At 41.0% G+C, this 15,024-nt stretch overlaps 1 protein-coding gene across 1 annotated transcript; it reads right to left on the bottom strand.

Annotated features, from left to right (window-relative positions):
• Positions 1 to 110: 110 nt before the first annotated feature.
• On the bottom strand, positions 111 to 9,126 carry TTC14 (tetratricopeptide repeat domain 14). The gene is given in 13 exon segments (XM_042881203.1): positions 111 to 1,536; positions 2,246 to 2,355; positions 4,227 to 4,344; positions 4,923 to 5,045; positions 5,129 to 5,248; positions 5,695 to 5,766; positions 6,351 to 6,503; positions 7,029 to 7,158; positions 7,256 to 7,340; positions 7,938 to 8,137; positions 8,741 to 8,845; positions 8,848 to 8,883; positions 8,965 to 9,126. Coding segments are annotated over 13 exon segments (2,373 nt in total). The 5' UTR covers positions 9,113 to 9,126; the 3' UTR covers positions 111 to 563.
• Between the last annotated feature and the right edge of the window lie 5,898 nt (positions 9,127 to 15,024).

Below are 15,024 nucleotides of genomic sequence, written 5' to 3'. Positions count from 1 at the left end.
GCATTTGTCTTCTCCCAGACACTGGAGAGTTCAATTCACTAGAGCTGCACATAAAACAACCACTGCACCTCTACCAAACAGCCCAGCAACAGTAACAAAAAACCAAGACACAAAATTAAGAAAATTTATTGATCAAACGAGTTATATATGTTGATGGCATATGAATTTAATTTAGTATTCCACCTTCAATGGCTGGAAGTTAAAGCTTGAAGCAATAGTCAGTTGTATCCCAGGGGAAGAAAAACAAAAAACAAATTCCTGCTGTTAAAGTGTATTTGATGGAAGTTCCACAGCCACAGTCCAAGAGAATCAAATGATTTCATTCCATCACACAAAGCATACTGTACAGGAACATCTTGAGAGGATAAGAAAATTTGATTCTAAATAATAATCAATATCTTATGTAAGGTATCATTGCATCTCTTTCCACCACAAAAATCTTTACCTTAAGAACTCTTTGACATTCTGCAAGACAAGAAATTCTGCTTGTCATTTTTCACGTGTGTTCCCTTCAAAGAAGCCCAGATAAAAATGCATAACTACATCCAACAGAAAGCATTTTCTTATGTATTTTGCTGTTTCTTCTGCTTACTTCCTTTTTCCCGCTCAAACTCAGCAATCTGATTGAATATGTTAACTAAGTTCTGGGGCAGGTTTCTTTTAGTGCCGCCTTCTGTTTGTCCTGTGTCATTTAAAGTAGATTCCCTGTCTGGTTCCTTTGTTTTATTCATCTCCTCATAACTTCTTTCCCTGTTCTTATGCCCACTTTCATTTCTATGCTGAGTTAACTCCTGCCTATCACTGTCATAACGTTTATCACCTTCGTGTAAAGGAGTGCCAGAATATGATCTGTACTTTCCCATTGACTTGCCAGAATAGTCAGACCCTGCTGGTGACGTGTAATACCTGTCCTGACCCCAGCCGTGCTTTTTATAGTGTTCTCTTCTCCCTTCTGCATCCCATTCCGACCTCCTAAAGTAATGCATCCTGCTTTTATCATCTGACTTATAACATGAACCTGAATATCCCCTTCTACTGGAGAAAAATCTGTCTGTTTTATGGTATCTTTCGGTTTTGCTAGTACTTGCCTGAGTTTTGGAACTACAAGAATCTCTTGAATCTTCAGACCTACCTCCAAAAGTGTCTTCATCATCACCTGAAGTCCTCGACAGAGAACAGTGTCTGTCTTTCTCTCTTACCTCTGGTTTTGGACATACTAAGCTGTCCTGCCTTTCCAGCAGTTTCTCCATTTCAAAATTTTGGTTAAGGAAGGAGGCGGAGGTATCAGCTGGAGGTGAATACCACTCCTCTTTCCTAATCTGATCTTTATAATGTGAGGAAGCTCTGGAAGAGCGTTTTTTGGAGCTATGGGATGACTCTGATCTATTCCGATGCTTTTTCTTGCGTTTCTTGTGATCAGAGGAAGAGGAGGAAGAAATTGATGCATCGGATGAAGAATCGGTTGAGGATGAAGAAGAGGATGAAGAGGAGGAGGAGGAGGACGAAGAAGCTGATCTTTTCCTTTTCTTCTTCAACCTAAAAATACAATTAACCTGTGAGGTAATCTTCAGCATTAGGCAAAGATTTTATCTACAAAACAGTTCTGCACTCCCCATAGTCTGGCTGAGATTGGACTGTAAGGCATGAACAGAAACTGGGCCTGACTTAGCAAGACACTTTAAAACGTCATTTCTTTACCAAAAGAATTAAGATTAAATCCACTGAACAATGTATCACAAAGTATGTCCTGTTCAACACAGCACTGCGCTTCAATACTTTACGAAGTCTTACAAAGTATTTGTAAACATCTATTCAATAAAAGGCTGTGTAACTAACAAATGCTACCATTACATAGTTCATTTGAAAATCGATTATACGTGGACTTACATGCACTTGTACCCTTCTCTTTTTAAAATCATAAGGCCTATTCAATGGCTAATGTTGAAATAATAACAGGATGCAGATAATGACTCAAATTTAGTAGACTGCTCACGTCAGAGCTCATTTTTCATCAGCCCACATTAAAAGCATGCGGTTGGGACACAACCATGGAGCTGTGTTGCTTTAGGTACTGTGATTTTTCTTCATTTAGCTCGTGCATTAGCTGTCAGAAACTCTAGAATTTACAGTGGGCCCCTTAACAGTTTGTAACTTCCTGGTTTGGGATGCTTTCTCTAATAGAAAAAAAGAGCTCACATTCTGGCTTAATGTGCTCAAGAATCAGTACTGAATCAACAAAGGTTACCTTTTTTCCTCTTTTAAAAGCTTACGCAATTTTTCTGCACTTGTTTCTACTTGCTTTTCTTTCTCTCTCTCTTCTTTTGCAGCTTGTTTCTCTCTCATTTCCAAAGATTTCTTTTTTGAACCCAAACATCGTAAAAAAAAATTCATTAAAAGTGTTAATTAAAAGTTAAAGTTTTCCCCATGCCCCCAACGCCATTCAAATATATGGTTACAGCACGGATGTTTTAGCAGGATTCCCAGATTGACAGTTAATAAGAAGTTTGGCATTGGCCATTGTTATGATCAGGTTTTTGTTAATGACCATATCGCAGTTTTTTATCCATTGGGAATGTATTTGACCAACCATTGCAGTGGACCCGTGATCCAGCACACCACGAAACACGTGGTCCAAAGGGTATAGAGAGCATATGCAAGAAGAACACAGTGTTAGCAGTGTGGAGGAAGAGAGCAGGAAAATGTTAAAAAAAAAAAAAGAAAGAAAATATTAAAATAAAAAAAAAGATTGGAGGGGAAATATTGTTATTGCAGTTTACAAGTAAAGTATGGCAGAGCCCATTGTAAAATGTGTTGAAGTTGGCCATGTTTGCATACAAACCATTTTGTAACAATTTCACAGACCAGTTTGATGCATAGTTTACGTAAGAAATCATGTTCCAAGGGTTTGTTGGTGATGAGCAGCACCAGATGTCAGATACAGCAACAATGGTCCAATTCAGAAGAAAATGCATTGAAGAAAAACACATAATCAGTATTACAGGAAAACACACTTGGGTGTTGTTTCAGCCATTCTAACACAACAGTGACAGTACCAGACTTGCATATTCAAATGCATATAAATGCAAGATTGTGATTATCAGTTGAATAAGACAAGCCTATTAAAATCTAGTAAGGATCAGACTTCTGCAATCTACACCCCTAAAGAGCAGCTCTATTCAGAAACAGAAGCAAGTCTGGTGATTTTCAAAACTTAGCAGTAGTCACAACAGATACAATAAAGGAAACCCTTAATAGAAGATACAGCTACGCAAACCAAAGAAACAGCCCACGTTATGTTTACCTGCTGCATCAATGACCATAATACCAGAATTACAAAATGCTGAAAGAAAATGAAGTATTTCCTACTTGCTACAAATATTCTTCATTTTAACCAAGGCTTTAAGATCTTTCCACTGCAGCCAAACATAGATAGTGCTCAAATACCATACAACAGTTCATCTATAATGCAGTTCAGTTTTATTAAAAAGGTTGTCGTAGATCCTCTTTCCCTTCTCTCAAAGCAACCTGTCAGCATTATGGCTTCACCAACTGAAGAAGCATCAACTGAGGCCACCTGCCTTAGTCTCTTTACTTCATAATATGCAAAGCAAAGCATAGAACACACCAAGCCTGCCCCTCAGTGCTTAACCTTACTATGATCCTCCCTGGAAGACAATACAAGTAAAGGAGATAAATAAAAGGAAAACGGGGAAGGAAAAAAAAAAAAAAAAAAAAAAAAAGACAACAGATTAGCAAAAAGATTAGCCAGGGCTCACCTGGGAAACATGCTGTGTGCAAGGGAAGGGAGGAAAAAGATAGCTAAGATTTTCAAAATCATCTGCCCATCCTCCCAGCCCACTCTTTTCCTTTAAATCACCTACAGATTCCCCCCTTGAAATCTTCCTGCACTTTGGCTGGTTTTACCTAAGGTTAATGGTTTTATCCTCTTTTCCCATCTCCACTGTTTGGCATTTTTTCACTACTCTGTTCAAAACAGTGGAGTCATCAAGAGGTACCTCTCTTCTGGTAGGTACAGCCATAATGCTCACTATAAAAGATTTACTATGGAGAAGGGAAGCAGAGAGCAAGACAAAGCATCACTGTCGAGCCTCTCTGTTCAGAAGACTTAAAATGATTTTTATTTATAATTATTATGATGATTTATTATATTGCTACTTATAATATTTATTTTAATTGAGTTATATGAAGAGAAAGTAAAGAATCACCTGTATACGCTTACGGACTTTTGTTAAGGCCTCTTCTGCTTCTTGAAAAGTCTCATCCAAACTTAAGGCTTTTTTATAGTAACTCTCAGCATTTATTAGTTTGTCTTCCTCTTCCAACCTAGCATTTAAATGATGAAGCATGTACAGTTAATATGTATCTCCTCGTGTCCTGGTCATCATCAGAAATAATACTCTGTACAATTTCAATTCCAGTTTCAAAAATAATGTGTCTCTTCTTAATGCAGATGCATTCTGCATTATTCTGCACCTATTCCCAAGTACTCCAATTCTTCCGTTGCAGAGGCTAACAAATATGTCACAGAAGTGACAAAACATGATTTTGATACAAATAATTTCATAAAAATATATACAGACATATATGAGAATATATATTCCTCTATACATAAGAGAGTCAACATTCCTATACACATGGGAATGTCTTCAGTCATTTCACAGCACTTCAAACAAGCTTGGCACCCTGCCTGTGGAAAGACATCAATAATTAAATCTTAACTATTTTGCAAAAGCTATAACTAGGACAGAGCAGAAAATGTAAACCCACAGCAGATGTATTTCCAACATCTAAATACCCAGGAAGGTCAGGTGCCAATCTGTGCCCCAACTAGGGCCATATTAAAAAATACTGTAAGAAAATTATTCTCAGCCAAACAGAAATACAATGCTAACTACACTTACTGCTCGCCTCTTTCCACAAGTGTCTGACAGAGGTATTTCCTTGCGTTCCTGTGTGTAGGACAGTTTTCTAAAGCAATTTCAAAATCGCTTATGGCTTTGTTCAGACTTCCTTTAGTTGCGTACCTACAGCAACACAAAAGTTGCACAGGCTTTAACAATGTTTTTCTTTCACAAAGTAGGAAATCCAATGAGACAAGCAGACTTACAGAGCCCCACGAGCTACCAAAGCTTCAACATTCTGTGGATCTATTTCCAAAGCCTTGTTGTACTCATTCATGGCTTCCACGTGGCGCCCATCCTTGAAGCAATCAACCCCCGCCTTCACGCTAGAGAAGAGTATTTATATAAACATTATGATGGTAAGGCTACAAATTTTTTACTGCCAATAATTCAGGAATTAGTGCTCCACGCAAGCAGTTAACTTATTAGAAGGTAAATTACATGAATTAAATTTCAGAACTTTCTTTAGACACTATTATTTGTAATTTAAGATAAGATCTGTCATCGTAAATCTTTCATGTATTTAATTGAAGCTGCTACATACTATTGTTTTAAGAAAAAATGTTCTGCTAGCATAGAATTCAGAAATAGTAAATACTCATCCCCATTTTTCCCCCCTCACACCTAGTAATTCAAAAGAAGTATTTCAACAAAAAACTGAAGTGTGTGCTGTGGAAAAACTGGTTCAATGGGTGTTTTCCTTCAGGAAACAGAGCTGTAGCCTAACCTAATCTTACAACAACCTCTGAAAAGAAATCAGCATACTGCATACCAATTCAGGGCCCAAGATTCGGACTGCTTTTTCCTCAATGCAGGGGCAAAATCTTCTTCATCAATATTTTTCCTTTAAAAATAACAAAAATAAAAGTTAAAGTTGCCTTTTAACTCTGTAACATTAAAATTATAATACGTAATGCATTTGAAATAAGCTAAAATATTACTTTTACAATGCATTGCTTCCCTCCCTCAGTCAGGACTTATTTTTTCTGGATTCACTTTTCCCAAACTGTTCTAACACTGCAACATGGCTACAGCACATTTAAAAAATATATATATATATATCTCATATTCACATCTACCTTGGGGTGCATGATACCAACACATACATACACGTCTTAAGTTTATTTTACTTACTAACAATCATCATGCATTTCAATCCAAAGACATTAACGAGATTGAAATAATAACCTGCTACAGCCTTGGCATCAAACATGCTTGGGGACACGTCTCACTCAAACAAACAATTTTAAATACTAATTTCTTACTCCAGAGGAGTTTGCCTTTAAAATATTAAAGGACACAGAAGCTGCAGTCATGGAAACTGAAATAAGAATGGTTGAAGTACCAGTGTCTATGACTTCCACTCAAGTCTACGTTGGGATTAGAATAACAAAGTGACAGGGTAGGAACAACGTAAAAATCACTTACATTTGTAGACTTCTCATCAAAGATGGTGGATTTGATTCACTTATTCCTAGTTTTTCTGTTAAATACTCAATTAATGACGGATTTGCAAATCCTGGGGAACGATGCAACACCTCTTCAAATGTCTCTCCTGTTTTTGCAACTTCCAAGCTTCGCCTTCAGAAAGCACCAGCATACACAGAACAACACGGATGCACACGACACTGAATGTTATGCTCAGAAGATGTAAGCAGCACTGTCAGTATGGGTGTACAAGCCACTTATTTCTACAGGCGTAAGTTTTCCTACTGTTTAGCTATACTGAAAGTGGCAGAGACAGCAATGAGCTTCCTGCCAAAGTAAATTTTAAGGAATTTAATATTTCAGTCCCAGAGTCACAATAACAACAAAAACAGTAAAAAGTAAAGCAGTTTTACAATGGCAGATACCTTCAGTTCTGCATTTAGCCAACGTAACTTCATTTGCTTTTTGCTTTTCTTGCATTCTGGGACAGACTGTGAAAAATCAACTACAGCTGATAAATCTAGAAAAATGTAAGTGACAGCAAAGACCAACAAAAAGACTGCAGTTACCAAATTAAATTGGAAACAATCCTGACAAGTTTAAAGGACAGCCTATCAAAGACATTCTTCAGACAAGCTGAATACCTTTAGTTAGAAAGCCTGGACAGCATATCCTTACCTGTAATGTAAGGGCAAGTCCTCAGTGGCAATTACTCCTAGTTTTGTACTGGAAAGATTGGGCGGAAGAGCTGAGCTGTAGAGTGACAACGTGATCTTCTCGTGGTATCGATCGACATCCTTAACAGCCGCTACAGAAACAATTCAAGTCAGGACAAAGCACTAAGATCCCAAAAGTGAAACTGATTCCTAATTACAGCTAATTCCTAATTAATCGCAGCTACTTGCCTCGAATAAGATCTCCAGCTTGATAATAAGATAAAGGATCTCCATGGTTGGTTTGAGAAGGCACATCTCTCAGTGGACAAAGAGCCTACAATACAGGAAAGCAGGAATAACATAAAAAAAGAGGTTTAATTACAGAGCTAAATTGGCTGCATTACAGAATTTTCCATGTTACTGCCATTGACTCACAACTTCATCTGCTCAACAATCTTTCAACACACATTATATATAAAGTAAGAACACTCCATGTGTACATGAACTTTTTTAAGAATGGAAACTCTTATCTCCCTGAAGTAAAACATGTGCTAACAACATCAAAGCCACTACACACGCTTACATAAAAGCATTTGAACAAAACCAGGCTTTTTTGCTCCGCAAAATTAAGATGGAGGAATGTAAGTTTAATCTTCCCACACATGAAAGTCATAATAATTGAATGCATGGCTTGGCTCAAATTACAATTTATGAATCCGTAGATAATGAACTTTTCCACTCTCAAGTAACACATTTTGAGCATGGAGTATAATGAAAGTGCTTGCTGACTCAGCCAAAGCATCATAAAATCATGAGTTGTCCACAAATTCAATTACCACTCCCTGTCCCGAAGCTCAGATTCACCTTTACTTGTACCACTGCATTATGAGATACAATGCAAACCCATAAAACGATCACAGTCAAATCTTACACTGATTTGTAAGTCATCAATCTGCCGTATGAAACCACTTCCCAGACACATCAACACCATGAAAAAGCCAAATTCACGAATGGAAGTAATCCTCCCAATCACAATGTCTCCACGTTCGATGTCTCGAAAAAATAACTCTCTCCTGATTTCCCCAGGAACCTCCATGAACTGCTCCAGGGGAGGCATCACAGCGTAATACTCTGCAACACAGGAGACATTCACAGTTCCAAAATGACCAAATTACAGCCTGAAAGCACAAAATGCTTCAAAACAGCAGAATGCTTTAAAACCTGATTCATTTATAGTAGCAAAAGTTTATGCACAGACCAGAAAATGTAAAAGCAAAAAATTTTATCTGGGCTTCTAAATATACCTGGAGCACAGTGAGCAGTTTAGGGCACCACAATACAGGAAGGGCATAAATCTGTTAGAGAGAGTTCAAGGAAGGACTACAAAGAGGAGGAAGGGCCTAGAGAACAAGATGTATAACGAATGACTGAGGTGCCTTGAGTTTTTCGGCCCAGAGCAGAAGAAAGGCCTCAATGCAGCCCACAGTTCCCGAGAGGGTGTGGAGGGGAAGTGCTGAACTCTGCTGTCTGGTGACAGCAACAGAACCCGAGGGAACAGCAATGAGCTGTGTGAGGGGAGGGGGAATTAGGGGAAGGTTCCTCACCGGAGGGCGGTGGGCACAGAACAGACTGCCAGGGCAGGGGCCGAGCTGCTGCAGTTCAGCAGGTGTTTGGACAGCGCTCGCAGACATAAGGTTCGGGTGGTGCTGCGTGGTGCCAGGAACTGGCCCTCACCTTCATTTTCTTCAATGTTGTCGGCAATAGGACCATTGGGCTTCCACGACTGAGCAAAGAGTAGGTCCGCCTTTTTGGCGATGAAGCGCTGTATCTCGGCGTCGAGCTCCGCGTCTTCCTCGGCCCTGAGAGAGGAGAGCGAGCTGAGAACGGCCCCGCGCCCCTCCAGGCTCTCCCGCCGCCCCTAACCGCCCCTGCGATCCCTCACCAGGCGGACGGCGAGCGGGGGGCCCCGCGGGGCGGCTCGAAGACGGTCCCCGGGGGCGGCAGCAGCCCGCGGAAGTCGGGGTTGTCGTGCTGCTCGGAGCGAAGTAAGGCGAGGAGCGAGGGGCCATGGTAGCTCAGCACCTGGCGTAGCAGCTCCCGCTCCATAGCGCCGCCTCCACCAGGACCGGAAGCGGAAGGGAGAGCGCAGGGCAACGCGCACGCGTAGTGCCAGGTAGGAGAGGCCGGGGCGAAGAGCGGGACGGGGCAGCATCAGCGCCCCCTGGCTGGCGGGAGGACTCCGGGGACCGCTCTGAGCGAAGCGGTGCGGCGGGTCGGGGGCCCTACGTTGGGTGCCCCGGCAGCAGAACGGAAAATAGAAACAAACGTGCCAAAAAGGCAGGGGCTTCGTGCGCTCCGCCCGAGCCCGCAACGCTCAGGGAGCGGCGGCAGCAGCAGCGGGCCGCCAGGGGCCGCTGCCGGGCCGGGCTCGGGGGGCTGCATGGGAACAGCGGCTGCACGTGGGCTGCAGACTGAGCGGGGCTGCTGGCGGTGCGGGGCTCAGCTCCTCTGTCCGGGAAGTGGATCTGTGCTTCTTAGCAAATGCAAAGAGCGAGCAATAAAAACTGTTTGCAGCACAGACTTTGCTTTCGTAAGCGTTTCTCCTGTGCGGTATGCAGATACACATAGGTGTAAAAGTGTGGTGCACGGCTAGAGCTGAACCCCATGTGTTACGGACTTTTCCTACAGACCTTTTCTTCTGTGAGCAGAAATCAATTGCAGTTTAGGAAATTGAGCAATTCAAACTCTGCCGATCCACAGACTGTATCTGGTTGCCCCTCAACGTGAGGGTTAATTTCATATTTAAGCAGACCATTTTGTCGCCATGCTACCATCATTGCACAGGGACATCTGCCTTAGAGACAGTGTGTAAACAAAACAACACAGCCCAGTGTATAATTAGCTATACTAGATTTTACCTGGGCCCAACAAATTCTTAAATTACCTTAATCAGATGTGCAAAACACACACTGTATAATTCCACCTTTGGAAATAGCTTTGCAATAGCAGGCTGTAGGAGCATGAACTCATCATTTTCTTTCTTCATTTTCAGATTATAGGAATGAAATCCAAAGCAAAGCATGGCTACCAAGAACCTTCTGTGCACAGTTCCGTCACACTCAGGATGTACACAAGCCCGTGCTGTCCTTTCTTGTCATGGGCTATTGCCTGGATATTTGCTGTGCTATTAAAAATCTCTGTATGTTCTTAGAGGTGGGTCTTTTTCCCCCCATATTTTGCTTGTTTTTCTTCAGTTAGCTGATAGGAAATGCTTGGGATAGAAGGATACAGCAGCCATCACATTTCAGTTAGGTTAAGATTAAATGGGACAGTATGGAACAAATGTGAGTGCGCACACAGCGTAAGAGATTCCAGGGCCCAGGGCTGGGGCATGCAATCCTCAGTTCTGTTGACTTCTAGAACTGCCTGAATAAGCAGTGCTTCCTCCCCTGCTGAACAAAGGCAGAGTTGTGCACGACATCCCTGCTCCTGCAGGAACAAGTTACAGACTTGACAGAGCAGCATTCCAGGCACTCTGAAACCAGCCTTGGCCAAACGAGTTAGATGTAAATTTTCTGACAGCTTAGCTCACTGCACGGTAAAAGGCTGCTTCTAAGATCATGTACCCTGCAGCTCTTTCAACACAGAGCTTATATTTTCACACCAGGCTACCTTTGAACCTAGGGTCCAGCCTACAGTGAACAACCCAAAACCTGATCAGCATGAAAGAATTTTAAAGCGGATATGTGAAACACTAAGCAGATTTTCATCAAACTCCAGTAAGCACAGCTTGAATGCAACAAGGTCAAGCTGCTTTTTCGTGTTCCCAGGTATATCAGTGGTAAAGCTTACAAGAAAATTGCAGAGAAGAAAGGATTTTGTGTCAAGAAGCACATTTTATCATGACAGAAAGATCTCCCAAGATCATGCTTTTCAAAGTGTTATTTTCTGCAAAGTTTGAGCAGATTTAAGGTAAATTTTAGCCTTCTCCAAATGGGAGTGAAATGTTCAGCTAAATTTATTCTTTCGACTAAAGAAGATGAAATTAATGTTATTGATGACAACTAACATGAAGAGCTATTCTCCCAAATGTTTTCTTGGAGTTGTTTTTGGGAAGGCTCTGCCTGAAGTAGTCCTGCTGCCCAACCTTTCTGATCATTTATGAGACAGCAAAGGGTTTGTTCAAAGCTGATGTGATAGCCGAGATACTATTTTAGTTCAAGAATGGGGGAGGGATGTTCAGTGCAAAATAATTGCTAGCCAGCTAGCAGCTCTCCTTTGTGAAAAACACGATGTCTGCAGACAGAACCACCAAATTATGATGGAAGCGGCGTGAAAACAACACCACACTGAATGGCTGTGCAACCCAGGCTGTGCACATTCAAGCATTTCCCTTTTTAATATGTTCATCCTAAATCCAACTTTGGCATGGTCTGTGAGAGATAGTAAGGTTTCAGTGGAGACTCATGGAGGTATGCTGGGCACCTGGCTGTGGTGTCCGGGTCTTTGCACATCTCAGATGTGTGGAACTGTGCAGGCAAAGAATACTTGGTCGCATGTCGCAATTATGCAGAGATGGACCCTGAAAACTGCCCAGGCTCTGAATGAGCAATTAGGCGCTGCTGGAGTACAGAAGAAATAATAGTTAAGAAATGTCAACTGAGCACCCCCTGCGACTTTCAGCAATTTCTGTCAAACTTGCAGGCAGAGGCACTGCTGAGCCTTTGTGAGGCTGCAGGGATTACTGCTCGTGCTGTTGGTGCAGCACTGTGTCTGCAGATCACTGAGGAGCGTTGGCAGGCTTCAGGTGAAACTGAAAATGTTGCTGAAGGAAACACCGACACTGATATTTTTTCACTTGCATGTGGAAAAGCAGGCTGTCGTGAGTGAAGATTTACTTATTTAACGGGAACGCCAATTAAGCAATTTAGTGATAACCATGACACAGACAATATGTGCACACCCACCTGTGCAGTCTGCAATGCATCTGGAAATACTGCCTACAGAGCAAATTCCCATGGCACGTGAGGAACACGAGTACATGAGGGACTCGGCGGAAGGCAAGCTGAGCAGGCTGATGACTGTGCTTCCTATGAACTCCCCAGCCTCCCCAGCACGCTGGTGGTACCTGCTGCTTTGAAGCAAGGGAGTCATTCTGGCTTCAGAGTTTTAGAGTAAATCATTACAGCTCTGCAGCTTTCCACTCAGCAGAGTAGATCGTTCCTTACAACCCACAACTTTAGTTCCAGCACATAGCAAAATGCAGTGCCAATATTTGACTTCCAGTCAGCAATCACTACAAGACTTTTAACTTCAAGCATACAACTCTCAATTCTTATCCTCCTCTCATCCACAGTAGAGCAGTGTCCATATTTTCATTGTAAAGTTGTTCCACCGGCAGTTCTCATCTTTCAAAATTGCTGTATGCCATATCTGAATTTTTCAAAGAAGTTCAAGAAAAGTCCATAAAGTATTCTGAAAATGTGAATCCCCTGGAATTTTCCTGTTCCTCTTGAAACTACCCATTTCTTTTTGTATCTCACAGGCGGTTGCCCTAACCTTCCATGTGTGCAGCATCTCTAATACTGGCTAAAGAGCAACTGACGAATGTTGGAAGTTATGTTCTTAATTGCTCACAATGAAGGGAGTTGTACCATTGCTGCAAACTAATCAGCAGCCTCTTTACGTTGTCACTCGTATTTCTCACTATTTAAAATACACTAAATTTAAAAATAAATTAACTGTTTCAACTCATGAAAAGTTAAGCAGTCGGCAGCTTCTCACCACAGATTAATTATCTCCATGTTTGCTCGCATTTAATGCATGAGCATAGCTTTACTTAAAGCAAACAAACAAAATGGACCTAAAATTGAATGTTGTCATACATAGGTGAAACTTTGATTGAAACTGATAAGCTGAGTTGGTTTGATATGATGTCCAATTAATTTTCATTTCCTGTAAGCATTGTTTGAAGATAGAATGACTAACAAATAGTTTTGCAAAAAGAAAGAGAAGTTAATTCCCATGTATTCTGGATGATGTAATTCCAAAATTAACAGCCATGAACAGTGAGTTTCATGTGCAGCAAAGACATCCATTGGTCTTCTGACAGAAGGTTTGGTGCTCCCCTCACCTGGGAAAAGCTGAGACCAAACCCACAACACAGAAGATCAAACTGCCAAATTGATGTATGCATATGATGTTTGTTTCTTTAAACACTTGGCAAATCCCTCACAGCATTAAATCCAGAAAGCTGAATTGATTTGCAAGTAAATTCACATTCCATTAAAAAGAAAAGGCGTATCTGCTCTGAAATTTAGAAATATCATTTGGTTTGTAACTTAAGGAGAGGTTTCCAGTTTGTATCAGCATTTTAAAACATCAACAGTTTTAATAGCAGGCAGCAAATGAAGTCTGTTGTCGTTTTGCTCATGGGAGAATTTAGAAAGGCTGTGACAGCCACAACTGCCACTGATTTTAATGGGAAGTTTTGTGCTTCTGATGGATTTTGGATGAAGATTTTGAGGGCTGGCTTTGACTTCAGCAGGTTTCGGGTCAGCCACGGAAGTCAGAAATCTATCATTAAAATGTCTGTGCTTGCATTGCTGTCTGCAATTAGGAAAGCATTAATCACAACACATCCGTGCAATTGAGTGTCACTGTGCAGGCATTTTGGCTGGAGCTGCTGAAATGTAAATAATATACATCTGCTGATTTTCTCCAGCTATGTGTCTTATTAAGGCAGTTCAACTCAAATACATATTCACAGAAAACAGAAGGTCTTCAACAAATGAAATCTAATGGAGAAACAAGGAAACAACAACAAAAAATGAACAATATAAACAACAAATGTGAAAGAAAGCTGTATGCACAAGCAGGTAAAATCACTGAAGTAAGAGATCTACGTTGAAGTACAGCAAGAGGCAGAATTCATCTTTTTTTTTTTTAATATATATTCCAAATCTAATGACAGGATACTGAGACAAGATATTGAAATGAAAATCATGTGTTCTGTTCATCTTTTTTCCTCCTATTTGTTATATTTTCTGTGAAACTGAAAAAAAAAATAAATTGTTTTTAAGGTATTTGGCAGCTAAAGGCACAGGATGGTGCCAAGCACTGTTTCCAAAAACAAACAAGTAGGTTAAGCTTGTAAATACCTTTGAAAATTCTGCCCTAAGAAAGAATGATAATTTGAGCCACAAAGTTCCTACATATGTAAATGGCATTGTTTGCTGTCACAACTAATTACAGATATAACTCTGTGCTTGGTTGATTGTGAGTGCAGAATAAACATACAAATGTAAAACACTGGGGTTTAAAACTCCCCTCTTGTATTGGTGGTGATGTGATCTTCCTGAAACTGACAGCTCTGTACATGAGGGACTGTGGGTACATGTGTAGGAGCACAGCAAGTGGGAGAAAGGAATCTAAATTTCCCATCTGCACAAAATGTCAACACACTCTCTATAAAAAGCCATCACCAAAATCTTGATAAGCAGAATTCAGTCTGGTCAAGTTCTAATTTGCATCTTCACTGACAACGAGAGTTAATGAGAACTTCAGCACAACGTTTCATTTAGTTGAAAATTTAGAAGAAAATGGTGCTTTCAAAAAATGCAGTAGGAGTTGGTTTATGCTGGACAGCACAACTACAGCTACAGTTTAAACAAAAGCTCAGTAATCCAGGAGCAGGTGGGCCCTGCAAACATCTCAAGCCCATGTGGTTGAATTGCCATGTCAGCTCTCAAAGACACGAGGAACATTTTTTTCTGAAAAAGCAGCAAATTCAAATGCATCCAAACAGCCCTTTGGGTCCCTGCAACCCAGAACAGGTTTGGACATTTCAAAGTGTGAGAAGGGTTTCTCCCATACATTTCTCCTTTAGAAACTGGGCTCCAACAAGAAGGGGAAAGTCTTCCCGAGCTGAAGCCAACAGTTCCTGCTTGTGAGTGATGGGCTGCAGAGAAACAGTTACAGCATCACGTGCTCAGAAACTCCCTACAGTCTGAGAAATC

This window comes from Lagopus leucura, unplaced genomic scaffold (genome assembly GCF_019238085.1).
Source record: "Lagopus leucura isolate 7727_CA_CO unplaced genomic scaffold, USGS_WTPT01 Super-Scaffold_100029, whole genome shotgun sequence".
NCBI lineage: Eukaryota > Metazoa > Chordata > Aves > Galliformes > Phasianidae > Lagopus > Lagopus leucura.
The sequence above is the reverse complement of the archived record's forward strand: the minus strand, read 5'-3'. Positions and strand labels throughout refer to the sequence as shown.